Consider the following 16,009-nt stretch of genomic DNA (forward strand, 5'->3'; position numbering starts at 1 on the left):
AGGAAAGGTATGATAAATTGGTTTTATGCCTGATATGAAGTTTTTTATTATTTATTTTGCTGTTGTACAAAAAATAGCAAGGAAAAGTGTGGGAAATGACATGACTTTTTACTCATTTTATAACTTCTTTATGGTGGTTCTATGTAAGGTTATTTTTCACGGTAGGAAAATAAGTTGAAGTTTGTCACTAACACATTTCTGTAGTTTTATATGAAAAATATTTGTCAGACATAAACTTATGAATTATTGTGAATTTTTTAAACATTTTTATGCAGAATGACTAGCACTTGGAAGTATTGAATAAACCACAGTTAGGTTTTTGCCTTTTTTCAGTTCATTGAGGATCCTGCCCATTGTATTGTTGATGTTCACATATTACTTGCCAAGCTAGTATCAGATGTATTACCAGATCCAATTTTACATCACCTTACAATGGAAGCAAATTCATTGACTCCATCTGCACCACCACCACCTCCAGTATAACATCCTGAATACTTCCAGATGTGCCTTTGACCAGTCAGTGTTACAGTATTTCGTGTGGTATATTTGTTCAGGTGTTAACCTTTTTTATTTTATTGTGCATATTTCTCTTACTGTGTAGTGCAGTACATTTAGATGTAATGGATAAACATTTGGTAAATACTTCTAGACATTCTTATGTTCTAAAAAGTAAGAGCTTAGATTCCAGCCAGTTAAAGTACTGTGCTTTTGAACTGTGAATGACTGGAAGAAAACATTCTTTTGTTCCTACATAAATACAAACCTTTGTTCTTTACATAGGATTTAGCTTGCGAACATGAGCTGGAACAGCCGTTTAGCTTTCAGACAATGTTGTTAACTACAGATGGGTAGGGGTAAGCCCTGCCTACCTGTCGATCTGCACTCCACTTTGCTTCCGGCTGCTATTGTGTGAAGATGTCTATGTGCATGGCCGACTTGCTGTTCGCTTTGAACTTGTGCTTTTTTCTTGTTTCTTGAATGAAATATATTGTTGTGATTGTTGTTTGAGTCTTTTGCAATGCAAACCCCTCAATCAACTAAGACTACTTCATCAGAGAGGAGACCACAAGTGTTTAGGCGCTGTCCAGGGAAGGACAAGCCATGCAACCAGTTCCTCTCCTCGGTAGAGATTTACCCGCACACATTGTGTGCTTCATGCTGTAAGCATGGTTGTAATCTAAGTAGCCCATGCTCAGAGTGCCTGGTCTGGCCTTCTGAAAAATGGTTGAGTTTGCCAGGAAGAAGAAGATAGAGAAAAAGATCTCTCTGTTGTCATTGGAGTGCAATACTCTGCCAGTGACACAATCGGTTCTCTTTGGTACCCTTCTACCTCCTGCCAAACTTCCGCCCACTGTTGTTGCCCTAAGGGAGCAGTTTCCCCTTTGCCAACTCTTACTGTTGCTTCGGTCAAGAGCACGAAGTTAGGGGGGTGGAGATGACCAGCCCAGATCCTCTCCAGGAGTCTCTCTTTGCTTGGAGGAGGAATTGTCCTCTGGTGGTTGCTCATTCTTGGGGTGTAGAGAAGAGCTCTCACCTAACCAACTTTGCTTTCAGGTATTATGGAGGCCAAGGGGCTTAGGGAGTTATGGCCCTTCCTGGGTATCTTGGGGGAGCTGATTGTATCCTTGTTGATTGATCATTTGAAGGCTATGAAGGGCCTTCCCGGTAACTGCTTCAGCCATGACCTTGACAACTTCGACAGTCACAGTGTCCAGCAGCTCCAAACCTGCCCGTATTTCTCTGGTAACCCTTCATGTGGTATTGGTGATGTGCCCCCAGGTGCTGCCCTCAACATCATCCTTGGGTGATGTCCTCCACACACAGCTGTCTAATGCTGCATTTGGCAAGAAGCAGTAGTCCAAGAAGAGGAGAAGGAAGTCATTCTCTTCATCTTTGTTATCATCGAGTGCTGTTGCCTCCTCCCCTTATTCTCCCAAAACTAGCAAGTGGAGAAGATGGTTGCCTCACCCTCCTGCAGGAAGTCTTGTAGAGCTTCCAGTGGCCAGTCCTCTTCTGCAGAGGGTGGATGAGTCTCTTGTTAGCGGTACTGTGAGTACCACTACCCTCGTTGCTGAATACATGGGATACTCTGGACCCCAGGTGCATTAATACCAGCACCGGTAGCCTGCCCTGGGCTGGCAAGGGTCCCCGGTCTACAGACCCAGGCCTGACTGCCATTACAGCACAGAAGGTGAGGAGAGGGCAAGCAGATGCTCCCTCACCCCTTCCCCCTGTTTGAAGAGAGTGGCTCAGAGGTCCCAGAATAGTGGTCCGGCCCAACTGGCTCGGTCACCTAGCCAGTCTTCTTCACCAAGAGAAGCTCTGGCTTCTTAGAAGACTGGAGCACACTCACGGCACAGCCCCGCCCACGTTCACGTGAGCGAGACCACTCTCCCCAACCCATGCAGGCGTTATCACAGTGGGTTGATGACCACCCTGTCAGGACTTTGGTCTTTGACAGGTTGGGCAAGGGTGCTCACGATCTCTCACCTGTCCCCTTCACCTCCTCGGGACCAGGACCGTTCTCGCTCCCATCTCAACCCGTCCACAGAGGCTTACATTCCTGAGTCAGTCCTTGGACAGTACAGAATGTATGCCCGAGTGGTCAAGAGATCACCAGGGGGCTCCGGTGAGTGTCCCTCTCCTGCAAAGGGAGCAGCTCCTGAAGGTCCTACACACCAGGACTCTGACACCCCCTGAGTTGCAGAGGCACTTGATGGAGATCATAAGGATTGGACATCATTTAAATGATCTTGAGAAAGAAACCATTGGTTTTCATACAGACCATTCTTCTGCCATCAAATCACTCTCGAGACCCCAGAAGGAACCCTGAACCAGGTGAACAGTCTTGTTTCTAGGCAAGAGAATTTTCTCCAGTCCAGCCGTTCATGCAAGGAACTTCCTCCAGCTCAAGCTTGCCAGAGGAAATATTATGTCCCCTCGGAGAGCCCACTGTGGACCAAGCAGGTTGACCTGGATCTGACCTGTCTGTGTCCCGGTCTGTTGCAAGAGTGTCTCCATGCAGAGGGGGTATCCCTTGCAGTTGGAGGCAGCAGCACTGGAATCGACTGTCATGGCAGTGTTCCAGACAGTCTTGTGGATTTATTTTTGGTCCCTTACTGTGGCCAAGATTGCCTCCTCTTTGAGCATTTGTACACCCAAGGAGGACACAGCATTTAAGAGACTGAAGCTGTTTTGAGGTAGGGCTGTTACCTACCTCTCCCACCTAACAGTAAACCTGAGTGCAGACCTAGTGTAGAAGAGGTGAGATGCTGTGATGTCTCAACTCTCTAGGTTTGTTGGTCCCAAGTTGGCTTTTGCACTCAGGAACAGACCAGTACTAGGATCCCCCTCCCTCTACCAGAGGTGAAGTAGAAGCCGTGGTGAACAGGCTACAGGTTAACAACAATGACAAGCTTGTTCCCCAGGCAGTGTCTAAGACCTCCAGGTCTTCACATGGCACTGCTGCCTCACGGTCAAACTGGTCTGATTCCAAATGTATGTGGTCGGTGCACAGAAGGATCTAGCACTTTGGGAAGAGGTGAATTCGATGCTCCAGAAAGGCGCTGTGGAAGTCGTGAAAGACCAGTCTCCTGGGTTTTACAGCCTTTTGTTCCTGGTGGAAAAGACAACAGGTAGTTGGAAACCAGTCACTGACCTCTCTCTGTTGAACCAGTTAGTTTGCCAAACCAGGTTCAAGATGGAAATGGTTCACACTCTTTTTGATTTCGTCACAGAGGGTGACTTCATGCTTTCAGTGGATTTCAAGGATGCGTATTACCAAATACCTAATCATCGGTCCTCTTGGAAATACCTCTGCTTTACCCTTTGGGGGATGATGTTCCAGTTAAGGGCACTGTTTCAGACACTCAGCTGCCCTCCCAATTGTTCACTCAGGATTCACTTTGATCTCAGCTTGGGCTCCTTCGCACATGCCAGGCCACATTTACCTCGTTTCACCTTCGGGACGTTGCCCACAAGTCCTTGGACTCGTTTTCCTTTGGAACCCTGTGGCGGTTGCCCAACAAGTTGTGTAGCTCACCTGGCTCCAATAAAGGGAACAAGGTAGCACCTCGTCTAAGGTGTTTGGTAAGCAAGAGAGTGTGTGTGTGTGTGTGTGTGAATGATTGGTCTCCTCATTTGTCTCTTTTGCCTTTCTCTCGCATAGAACAGAGAGTCAAGTAGCAAGCCATCACATGCTGGATGGACGAGGTTTGCAGGTGAATACATGACGGGGCTATACTGTCCCTCATCTTGTGTGTGGATGGACTGGATGCCTGTCTCCCCCCCTCTTTCTAGACAAGGAGAGAGAGAGGGATAGACAATGAAACAAACCAGTTGGTTTTAATAGCAAGTTTTATTTTCTCCAACACATACTGGTTCCTTCAACAACTAGCTATAGGTGTGGGATTCCCTCCTACTCTTTCAGACCAAGGAGGTGTTCCTGGTTGGGTAGAACCAACCAGTTTGTTCAGGGATTTGCCCAGAATGCCCCCACCAATGGGTAAGTCTCCTATGTAAAAACAAAGGTTTGTATTTGTGTAGGAACAAATAGCAAATTTTTAAAGTAATTTGTATTTTTGCTAACAAACAAACCTGAAGTTCTTTATATTTGTGTCCCACCTCAGTCACCCCTCATTCTGGTTACCTGGGCCAAAAGACAAAGTGAAGTTCAGACCGACAAGTAGGTGGGGCTTCCCCCCTACCCGTTAGTAGTTAACAACCTTGTCTGAAAGTTGAAGGGCTATTCCAGCATGCGTTCGCAAGCTAAATCCTATGTAAAGAACTTCAGGTTTGGATGTTAAGACAAATACAAATTACTTAAAAAATTTGCTATATTTTAAACATAGAAAACTCTCATGAAATGTTTATATTCACTGTTCATTTTTTAGGCATAAATTATAAATTAAATACCAAGCATTGCAGTATGTAAATATTTGATTGTTTTTGAAACCAGCATAGGTATACAGTGATTGTGAGTTTGGTTGTTTTGCTATGGAACTTTTTTATAGGATGTAACCATAGTAGAGGATGAAGTGTTTTTTTACTGCTAATATGTACAGGATACCCAATGATTGAACATTATAAAAAAACAGGAAATTATTCATTTGCTGATAAGGGATCTTCTTTTCCATACAGACTGACTAAAAGATGTTGCTCATGTGGTTGTAACACATAGTGTTCTTTATTTCTTCAGTTACTACTGTGTTCTGATTGTTTTTTTTTCATTAGATGAGGTCTGAAACTTTTACAATTTTATTTCATACATTCATTTATTTTCTGCAGTATTAGTAAGAATAACATCATTTGTTCCTAAGGGAATACAAACCTTAACTTTTCATAAATGGAGTTATCCAGAGCATTACGCAATGTCTGCTGTGTAATGACTAAAAAACAAACAATATTTCTTGTTAGCCATGATCGTGGTTACATGTGTACTGGCCTTTTTTGTGATTCTGTTGTGCTTTTTTTATGCTTTTTTTCTGTTTTGAGCCGCAGCTCAGTTATATTTTAGCCAATGGTAATCGTGAGTGTTTCCAGTAGTGTGGAAATCTACTGAGTTTTTAATTCCTAGAGAGTGATATGTGCTAATCCCCTTTATTCTTTGTGATGGCTACCATGGAGGTAACCCGAGTTTCACTGTTTTGCAGGCAAGGATAGAGAACATCCCCCTCCCATTTCCCTTTCGTCTGCCACTGGCTAACCATGGGAGTGACACTGCCATTTATCCATCTTGGATGGAGGAACTTGAGTTGGTGCCCTACACTTTGGTTGCCCTTTTGTCATATATATGAAATCAGTGGCATAGCCAGGATTTTTTATTGGAGGGGACCAAACAGCCAAGATGATTTTGAATATTGCACAGATTTTTTCATATATATATATATATATATATATATATATATATATATATATATATATATATATATATATATATATATATATATATATATATATATATATATATATATATATATATATATATATATATATATATATATATATATATATATATATATATATATATATATATATATATATATATATATATATATAATATAATATAATATATATATATATATATATATATATATATATATATATATATATATATATATATATATATATATATATATATATATATATATATATATATATATATATATATATATATATACACACAGGTTGACCATCACTAATCCGCAGTCAGTAGTCCGGAACAATCAGTAATCCGGCACAAATTTCGGTTAGAGTAATTTCCAATGTTTCCTCATTAATTTTCAAATTTACCGGGTCGCTACGCTAACTTGCTCGCCGGCCGCTTCAATTTCATGGCGCAGTGTGCTGCATCAACAAACTGGTAGCCTAGCCTACATTATACTGAACTCTATTCACATATTAACAGTATTATACAAACATCAACATAACAAATGTGCATCTTTTTCATGAGTCTTTTAAAAAGTTATGCTTTACTGCAGTGTTTCCAATTGTATTATAAATTGCGATCAATGTTTTGTTTTGGGAATCGGTATCGCGGTGTTTATTTCGCCGCATTTAACTAAGTTCAAAGCGCTTTTCTTGCTTCTAGTTAGCGTAAATGAATATGGATACTTTATTTATTTGGGGCGAGGATATTCTTCGTTATAGGAAGTATTTTTAAGTCGAAATATAACTTAAATGTCTCGTTGTGAAACTAATTATCTATTTTTTTTGTTAATATATGACGTTCTCGGGAATCACGACTGGCCGTTTTGGGGGAATGTTTGTTTTGTGTGAAAAAAATCAAGATTCCGTTCGCTATTTTCTCTTGATTTCATCATAATACGAGCTTTACGTATTTATCTTTTATCGGCGTGAAAACAGTAGTAATTTGTATTCCTTCATGCCCAGTAGTTTTGATTAAAATACATTCTCTCCAGTTTTATTTACGGTCGAGTTTCATCCATGTTGCCGATGCACGATAATTTATAGTCATTGGCAGCTTTAACATTGTTTTCTCAGCTTCAGCTACAACTTGCAGCTTAAAGTTACTGTAGCAGTATATTTCCCTGCCGATCTTTTCTCCAAATAAGGGTATAGTGTAAAAAATATATCAGTCCTATTGTACAGTACTTAACGTCATTTGTAACATATAACTACAGTAATTGTGTATTACCGTACGATGGTTGAAATACAAGCACAACAGTTGTTATCCGATACGATTATTAGCAAAACAACAGTTTCCCGTTCGGTTGTTTATGGCTGTACACATTTACGCAAGAGCATAACGTTGCTAACAATACTTTTATCATTCTCTTTTACTTTTTTAACTAGCAGATGGAATAAAGCAATGGAGGAAAAGAAGTTGGTCTATTGTAAGTTGGTCTCTCTCGCTGCCTGCGCCTGCGTGAAATCTAGAAATATTTTTTCCTAAATATTTTCGTGTTGGTATTAATTATTGCTAATCCCATTGTAAACTCGAAATATCGTAAGTCGAATTATCGTAACACGAGCACTTTTCTTTATTAACCAACTTGTACTGATTTATGGGATACTTTAATTCTAAGATGAGGTGCTTAGCTACTGGGTTTCGTGTATTCTAGCCTAAAAAATGGCTAATCCGGCAAAATGGCTAATCCGGCACCCTAAAGATCCCAATGATGCCGGATTAGTGATGGTCAACCTGTATATATATATATATATATATATATATATATATATATATATATATATATATATATATATATATATATATATATATATATATATATATATATATATATTATTTTATATATATATATATACATACATATATTCATACATATATTTTAATCCATCCCGCCTATTCTGCCGAGTAGTAATTTGAATTTTATGAACAATGCCTTTCACAGTAGCGACGAAGCACCAATTTAATTGCAGGAGAGACATTAGGCCTCTTGTTTTGACTGTATGTAGGGACAGATTCCCTTCCCCCCCCCACATCGCCTGACCTGGGGTAATGGACAATGACACACCTGAACTTTCTCCCCCTCACCACCCTCAATCATTTGATCAGTCGATGCATTTCCTTCGTTAGGGTAGAAGAGAGACTAGGAAGTTCGTTAAGCATAAAAGGTGAAAGCCTTTCCGAGGGGGGCTACTACTTTGAGCCTTAGGGACTTGGTTGTAAGGCCTCTTTCCCTGTGACCCTTTACTGGCTATAAGACTTGCTCTCAGGTGTGACCTGCTTGTGCACGAACGAACACACTCGAAGATGATGTTCGAACCAAGAAGCGTGAGGCAAGACGCCAGAGACGCACTCAGAACCCCGGCACGAGATGACATAAAAAACCTTCTCCTCTCTTTCCTTTGTGTGGTAATGGACAAGCGCCAGCAACCCAGTTTCTCTTGCAAAGAGCTCATGCAACAGCATCAGGCATGTCTGAGTAGCAGTCTACTGCCAGTACAATTCTTTCTCTCATCATAAATTTATCCCTAATTCCTAATCTTCAACTTTTCCATTCTCCTTCAAGCTCCCCCTTGTTTCGAGATTGGCGATACAGCCCATGCTCTCTCTCCCCAGTGCCAATACAAGTTTCAGTGATCAGAAGTAGACTACTTCCTCCATAGTGTTAAATAAGGGCTACTTAAATTAAGCACTCAAGTGATTAAATTCTCCATAGTGCATAGGTTTCATGTGATAACCTTCCAGTGCATATGATTACTAAGCCTGGCTCTTTATTCCAGAAACCCTGCTTCGTGTCTCAGTCAACCAAGCCTTGTAAATTAAGTCCCTGGAGTACTGCTGTATAGAAAATCCAAGAAAGTCTAATTAGCGGCCCATTGCAAGAAAGCCCCCTCAGCAGGTTAATTCACGCCTTATTACGATGTCCAGTGAACGACGTGCTATTGATGTCCTTGTGAATTTGATTCTTGCATCATTCTTACTTTTGTTGTTTGTGGGCTCTTCAATTCCCAGTGTCATTTCATTGCTTCATGTGTAAATAAATTCATTGTAATGTAAATTACTCCCTCATTTCCCATGGCGACCTTCCAATATTTGATCTAATCGGGTAAAATAAGGTAAGTGAAAAACCTCCTCCCTGCATTTTGTTTACAAACTGGTGTTCTCCTTTGGCCCAACTGGCAGTATCTAAATTAAAGTAAACCCCTTCCTTCCTCCAAGGACCCCCAGTTTGTAAGAATATATATATATATATATATATATATATATATATATATATATATATATATATATATATATATATATATATATATATATATATACTGTATATATTTTTTCACCCTTTTTTTTTCCACTCATTTGGGGAACTTCTACTGTCTTGGTCTTTAATCTTTATTGGAAGTGTCTATTCTCAGTGTCTCTCTAAGAATTAAAAAAAGGATAAACGAGGAAATTCACAGCAGACACATTTATTCAAACTAAAAAAACTGATGGATTAGGGTATTGATAAGTATAAGAACAAAGAGTCAAAAACTTCACATAAGGTATTGATTCTTAAACAGGAATAAACTCTAGATGTATAAATGAATACTCCAGCATTTTTATCTATAAAGAGGAATTGAGACAGGACTATTGAAATCATTAAAGATAATGAGTGGCAACAAAAAAGCTTACTTTTAAACATAAATACAAATAGTCTTTTGTGTTTTGTCAGTGAAAATCAAATAAAGTACTGAGCACATACCCGAGAGAGAGAATTTGTGTATTCTTATGCATATGTATCAAAACAAAAGAAATATATAAGAAAAATACAGAGTAGTTTTTAAAGTAGACAAAATAAATGAATGCTTCAAAGAAATTTTATATATTGTGCATATGCAAAAGTTAAGAAATTAAATTTAAAACTAGAAATAATGAACATTTAGAAATATATAATAAGAGCAATATACAGAGCTATCTAATCATGATGTTTGAATTTTATACTTATTACTTGTAATTCAGACTGACTGACCTAAATTCAATATAGTAAGAAATAGAACTTTCTCTTATTTATTACATTTGACACAGAAGGTGTTTCAGTTCTATGCACCTGAAGAAGAGTAAGTGCTTCCGAAGAATTTTCCTCCATTGTTGATCGTATCACAGTTAAAGTTCGCTCAAGTTTTGAAAACAACCGTTCAGCCTCTGCGGTGGTTATTGGCAAAGTTGCCAAGAGTTGAAGAAGCAAATGTATATTTGGGAAAAATTAAATACACTCATTTTGAGCAGATATAGCTGTTCTTGGTCTTTCATCATTTTCAACCTTTTCCCATTTCTGTTTCCACATTTCAACTTCACTGTTTATAACACATTTTGGGGTCTAAAAGTAGATCAGAATATAATTCTAATGCTAACTCCAATTGTTTCCACTGTGCTTTAATTGAAAGGGTTGTTGATGAGCATAAGATACTTGGAATCAACCAGCCAGTCTTGATAGCATCATATCAAGTGTTGGGAATAGTAATTAATTTTGTAATATTCTTCAGTTTCTTCAGGTGTGGAATCACTATTATCACCCACTGTTCCTGCCCTGTATACTGATCGGGAAGGTGTACGTGGCTTTTTCAATTCTTCACCTAACATTTCAGCAAGCTCTTGTGCTTCATCAAACAAAATAACAAAATCTTTTGCCCTTCTTATACTTTTCAGTTTGTTTAAAAGACCATCAATAGTGGACATTGCCTCCACAAGATCACACTGTACTTTTTGAAGTGCACAAGCTATAGGTAGCATCAGAGAAAATATCTTTTTAAGAATAAGCCAGGAAATTATAAATTCTTACTCACTTACTGTGTTTTCAAGAAGATTGGCAGTCCTCCTTGCATCACCTGAGTGCCAGGTTTTCATTTTGCGAAGAGCTTGCATTACGTGAGGAAGCAAACTTTTAAATAATATCGACAGTCTTGAAAAACTGCTCATAATTTTATTGTAATTAATACAACTATTTAATGTCAGTTGAGAGGGGCATGGACCCCCTGGCCACCCCCTCTGGCTACACCACTGTATGAAATAAACTTGTATTATCCCAAATTTTTTTAGAATATATGATTATTCCCGCTCTTAATGTAGTAATTTCTGCTTTGGTAAGAGTTGTCCGCTCCTTTGACGTCACGGATGGGATTGTGATGTCATGGCTAGTTCTTATGATGTCATCAACTGATTCCTCCCAACATACTCTGCCTTTCAAAGTTCTTATGATGTCATCAACTGATTCCTCCCAACATACTCTGCCTTTCAAAGTTCTTATGATGTCATCAACTGATTCCTCCCAACATACTCTGCCTTTCAAGAGAAGTACAACCTAAGTTCTTCATTGGATGGGTCGATATCGTACTCGCCTAGCACTCTCCTAGGCCCATGTTCGATTCTCCGGCCAGCCAATGAAGAATTAGAGGAATTTATTTCTGGTGTTAGAAATTCATTTCTCGGTATAATGTGGTTCGGATTCCACAATAAGCTGTAGGTCCCGTTGCTAGGTAACCAGTTGGTTCTTAGCCACGTAAAATAAGTCTAATCCTTTGGGCCAGCCCTAGGAGAGCTGTTAATCAGCTCAGTGTTCTGGTTAAACTAAGGTATACTTAACTTTGTCTTCCACTATCGCAGACATTGGGGGTTTATGGAATTCTTCGCTGTTTCTTCACACATCTGTGTACTGTGGTGAGGCCCCTCCAGTTGCAGTAGAAGTCAAAGAAGAGAATCCTTTTACCATCATCATCTTCGCCTTCATTTATTGATACTCTCCCTCATCAACTGACTGGGGTTTCTTTGTGTCGTGGGTCTCTCTCCAGGATGTTGAAGAGGTAATCTGTGCCACCTATACTAGATCCGAGGATATTCCCCGAACTAGCATCTCCGCCCATGTTTCTGCGGACACTCGGGTAGAGGGAGCAACCGATGTTCGTCCTGAGCGTGGCTCTGTAGCTCCTTCCAAGTTCTTTGGTTTCTTCAGAAATCCAGGACTTGGACAATGCTTGTCTCGAGCATTGGTGGTTCAAGATAGAAGCAGTAGTGGAGATTCTAGCAGATGTTCCAGCCAGATTTGATGCACTTTTTTATTGGATGTGAGAAATTCTGGACATTTGGGAACGTTTTTCCAGCGTAGGCTGTGTCACTTAGACCCTCGCACTTTCATGACTTAGTTCCCGTAGTTCCAGATATCCATGGACATGACCAGGTTCGACGTTCATCTTCCCGTGTTCAGGGACATCCAGCCAAGAAATGATGCATCTTCCTTTGATGTACGTGAGGGATTCTGCATGGCCATGGACTTGTTTCCACCTTACAACTTGTCAACTCGATGTTCGAACATCCATGACATTAGTCACCGACTTCCCACGCTCTTCCAGAAGGCCCTCTGATATTCTTTCAAGCTTTCCCAACCGTGTCCTGTCGCACGTACGTGCAGTTGTTTCATACCAGTCGGTCGTCTCATATATTCGAACATGACAACATAGAGGTACGGCCGTTGCACGGTGGGGTGTGAGATTGTCTCAAGATAACGTGTTCGGGAACAGACCATCGACCTCGTTTGAGTGAAAGGTTGATAAGAGAATGGGATGGCCTGTGGCCATGCCATGTAAAAGCACCATTTCCCATCTGTTCACCGCCTCGTTCTTTCTGTCGAGTGAAGAGCATTGATATAATTTCAGTGGACATCTAGAATGGAGCCAAATCATGTCCACAACCATTCTGTCCATGGCCACAACCGTACGCATTCTGTCCACAGCCATGCCAGTCACGACTGCACCCACTGGGGACAACCAGCCAACGTTCGAGGACTGAGGTACGTCCATTTGCCCTCGTCCGTGGTCGTGACTTTATCAAGTCTGCCCGTGGACATGACTCTCTAACATGTCCGTGGACGTAACCCTTAACACGTCCATGGACGTGACCCTTAACACGTCTGCGGATGTGACTCTAAACACGTCTGCGGATGTGACTCTTAACATGTCTGCGGACATAACTCTTCATGATTCCGAGGGCATGACTTGTCAAGAGCGGGAGATGATGGGAGCCCTTCATGAGAGAAAAGGTCTCTCTCTCTCTCTCTCTCTCTCTCTCTCTCTCTCTCTCTCTCTCTCTCTCTCTATGGTGTTAACCTTCACCATAGGAAATGGAGGATTTGAAGAATTAAGTTTTTCTTTCCTCTTATGAAGTGGTTATTGATCTCATTCATGAGTTCAGTAATACTCATATATAATTCTGAACTTGAAATCCCTATCTGTGATTGCTTCTACTACTGTTGAAGCTCTTCTAAGCTCAAGAAAGGGTTCAACACACCTCTGGATTTTCTTGGCTAAGGACAGATGAGGAAATATGTCCTGTTCCTCAAGAACTTGGTGGGATTAGACTTGGGAGCTTACTTAGCCTAGCCTGAGTACTTGAGTCCTTAGCCTAGTCTACAGGACATCAGAGGAATAAGTTCCTCTCTGGCATTTAAGAACTTGTCTGTTCATAGGATTTTGAATGCTGGTTCTTGGCTTCGTCAGACTGCTTTCACTTCCTTCTACCTGAAGGACTTTGCCCTGAGGTCTTTGGACACTTTCCTAAATCCGGTGATGGCTTCTCAACCAATTATGTAGCTCATCCAGTGTCTCTGGTGGGACAGTTTATATCTTGCCTAAGATGATAGTGTGAAAGAGGGAATAGTGAAATGTCTGGTCTCTTTTCTTTCCATTTTTCCTGTCTTCTTGACCTACAGACTGTTTTTAGAGAAAGACACATACTCTGGAGCTGGCTTGATGCAGGTGAGTGTTGAAGCCATGCTATTACAGCATTGTATCAGCACCTCTCTCGTTGGAACTTTTGACATTGGGAATCTCTATAGGATAAGGTTCCGTGTTTTTGTAGTTCACCCTTTTCCATACACGACTCCATCTAGTGGAGCTCGCTCTGGGGGTAGTAACTCCAGCATTTCATTTAGCTTTCTCTGGTATCTAGCAACGGAATTACCTAGAAATAAGTGCTGAATGGACTATTTCACCGGGTGACACGGGCCCCTCTCCAGAAATAGATTTTTCCTTTGTCAAAATCCTTTTTATATGATCTGTACAACATACAAATATGCTTCTCAGTGGCCTTCACTTCTTTCTCCAGCAAGAGGAGTGAGGAGTGGCAATCCCATTGCATGTGGCTGACATGGTTTGTTGCTTGAACAGGTATACGGTAGTTCTCTTTGACTTCCATATATGCAATGAACAAAGTGGGGGGGTGTCCTATCATCACAGGGCAATTCCTCTGTTGAGTAGCTTACTGATGTCATCGTAGAGGATCTCCTCATAGAACGTCTCTGTTGGCGATGCACATTCCATTGACGGTACCGGGACATCTCATCATAGAACATCCCCATGGGGTTATTCTATCATCTTCTTTGCATACAATGCTGATGAATGGGGTTGCAGTAACATGCTCAACACAGACATCAGTCAGCCACATTCCAGGATGGGGGATGTATGTCAGACAAGTTCCGTCACTGGAGTCTGTACCCATGCACGGGTACAGGAGTTCCACTTCTTTGGCAACGTAAAGTGATTGGGCATGCCTACTTTCCCTTATCAGTTTCTTCTACCAAATTGGTTTTAATACCAATAACTTGTGTACAAGAACTTTTATGTCCATGGAATTTTGAACAGTGGTTCTTAGCTATGCTAAACCACATTCACTTCCGGTATCGATGAGATCTGACATGTTAGGTGTGCGACAATGGTAGTACTCAGACAGACAGAAGTACTTTCAGTATGACGACCAACAAGGAATCAAAAGCGAGTTGACACTTTTTCGATGAAATCAAGGGATATGATGGTTGATCTTGACTTTCGGTTCTCGCCCAACCTTGAAAGGAGATTAAGCATACTCCTCCTTCTCTCGATTCCCTGTTGTTAGCTCTGCTCTGATCTGCTTATTCTACATGTTCGAAGGTGGTCAATTAGATTGATCATTTTCCTTTGATCGTCCTGTGGCACCAAAGGCAGTATGACTTCCATGTTACCCCCATAGCCTAGTCCTTCAACCCAAAGCTAACGACTAGTTTGTTAGCTTCGAGGTGCCCAAGAAACGATGGCAAAGGGATCCTTTCCCTAGCTATGGAACTGATCAACTGAGCTTACCGTGAAACTTCCTACTGGTCATCAGTATGTTTCGGGTAAGATCTGTAGAAGGCAGAATCATCTGTATGTCTGTCACATTCAGAAAGGACATGTAGTTCGAGTACTTTGGATTATTTGTGAAATTCACATGCATATCCTCTTACCTTGGAGTGTTGACCATAGGCAAAGGGATCATTTCTCTGCCTAGGGGAATGACCTTCCTAACATGTCTTGCAATTTCCTGGTGGTCACCAGTGTATTTGAGGCAGCATCTCTTGTGTCCACAGTCATCTATCGATCTGTGGCATTCAGGAAGAACCCATCAATCTGGTACTAGGATAGAATGTAATTGTGCAGTTCAGATTCTTATCCTTTTACCTTGGGTTATTGCCCTTCAGTCCTTGGATCCTTGGTGGGTGCTTAATAAGTCACATAGTTTACCCAGCTCCTAAGAACAGGTTGCATCTCGCCTAAGGTGTGCAGCTACAGGGAGAAGATGTCGGCTGGACTAGGTTCCTACCTTCCTCGTGTTTTCCATCCTCTTCCAGTGGACAGAGGAAGAGTGAACAAGCCATCATCAATTGGACTGGCGTGCATGCAGGTGATCTGCATGACTGAGTATCCTGTCTATAATCCATTTTTGTTTGGATTAATAGATGTGTTTCTTACCTTCTCTCTAGCAAGGAGAGAGAAGGACTGACTATGGGCAAGCCAGTTGGTTAGTTTTAGCTACATAGTCTTCAACGTTGTGGGTTTCTCTGTGCCTTTCGAATCAAGGGTTTTTATACTTTCCTTTGATTCAAAGTGCCCAGAAGTCTGGCATTTGAACATCCCACATGTTCAACAGATCAGAGGTATGGTATCCTTCCTTTGCTCTTTCATGACCAGGAAGGGAATACCAGGTGAGCCAAACTACCAGTCAGTTCAGAGATTTACTTGGAATCCTCCCTTCAGTAGTAAG

General features: G+C 40.9%; 1 protein-coding gene across 2 annotated transcripts in view; it reads left to right on the forward strand.

Moving 5' to 3' along the window:
* Epg5 (ectopic P-granules autophagy protein 5) overlaps window positions 1-16,009 on the forward strand; it is a 474,230-nt gene that overhangs the window by 443,335 nt on the left and 14,886 nt on the right. The window contains exons 41-42 of one of the 2 annotated variants that reach the window (XM_067119917.1): window positions 334-516; window positions 8,707-8,831. In XM_067119917.1, the coding sequence (XP_066976018.1) occupies window positions 334-483 (150 nt within the window). In that variant the 3' untranslated portion in view covers window positions 484-516; window positions 8,707-8,831. Of the gene's footprint in view, window positions 1-333; window positions 517-8,706; window positions 8,832-16,009 lie in introns of those variants that run through there. The other variant, XM_067119916.1, reaches the window with a different exon arrangement.

This window comes from Macrobrachium rosenbergii, chromosome 17 (assembly GCF_040412425.1).
Source record: "Macrobrachium rosenbergii isolate ZJJX-2024 chromosome 17, ASM4041242v1, whole genome shotgun sequence".
NCBI lineage: Eukaryota > Metazoa > Arthropoda > Malacostraca > Decapoda > Palaemonidae > Macrobrachium > Macrobrachium rosenbergii.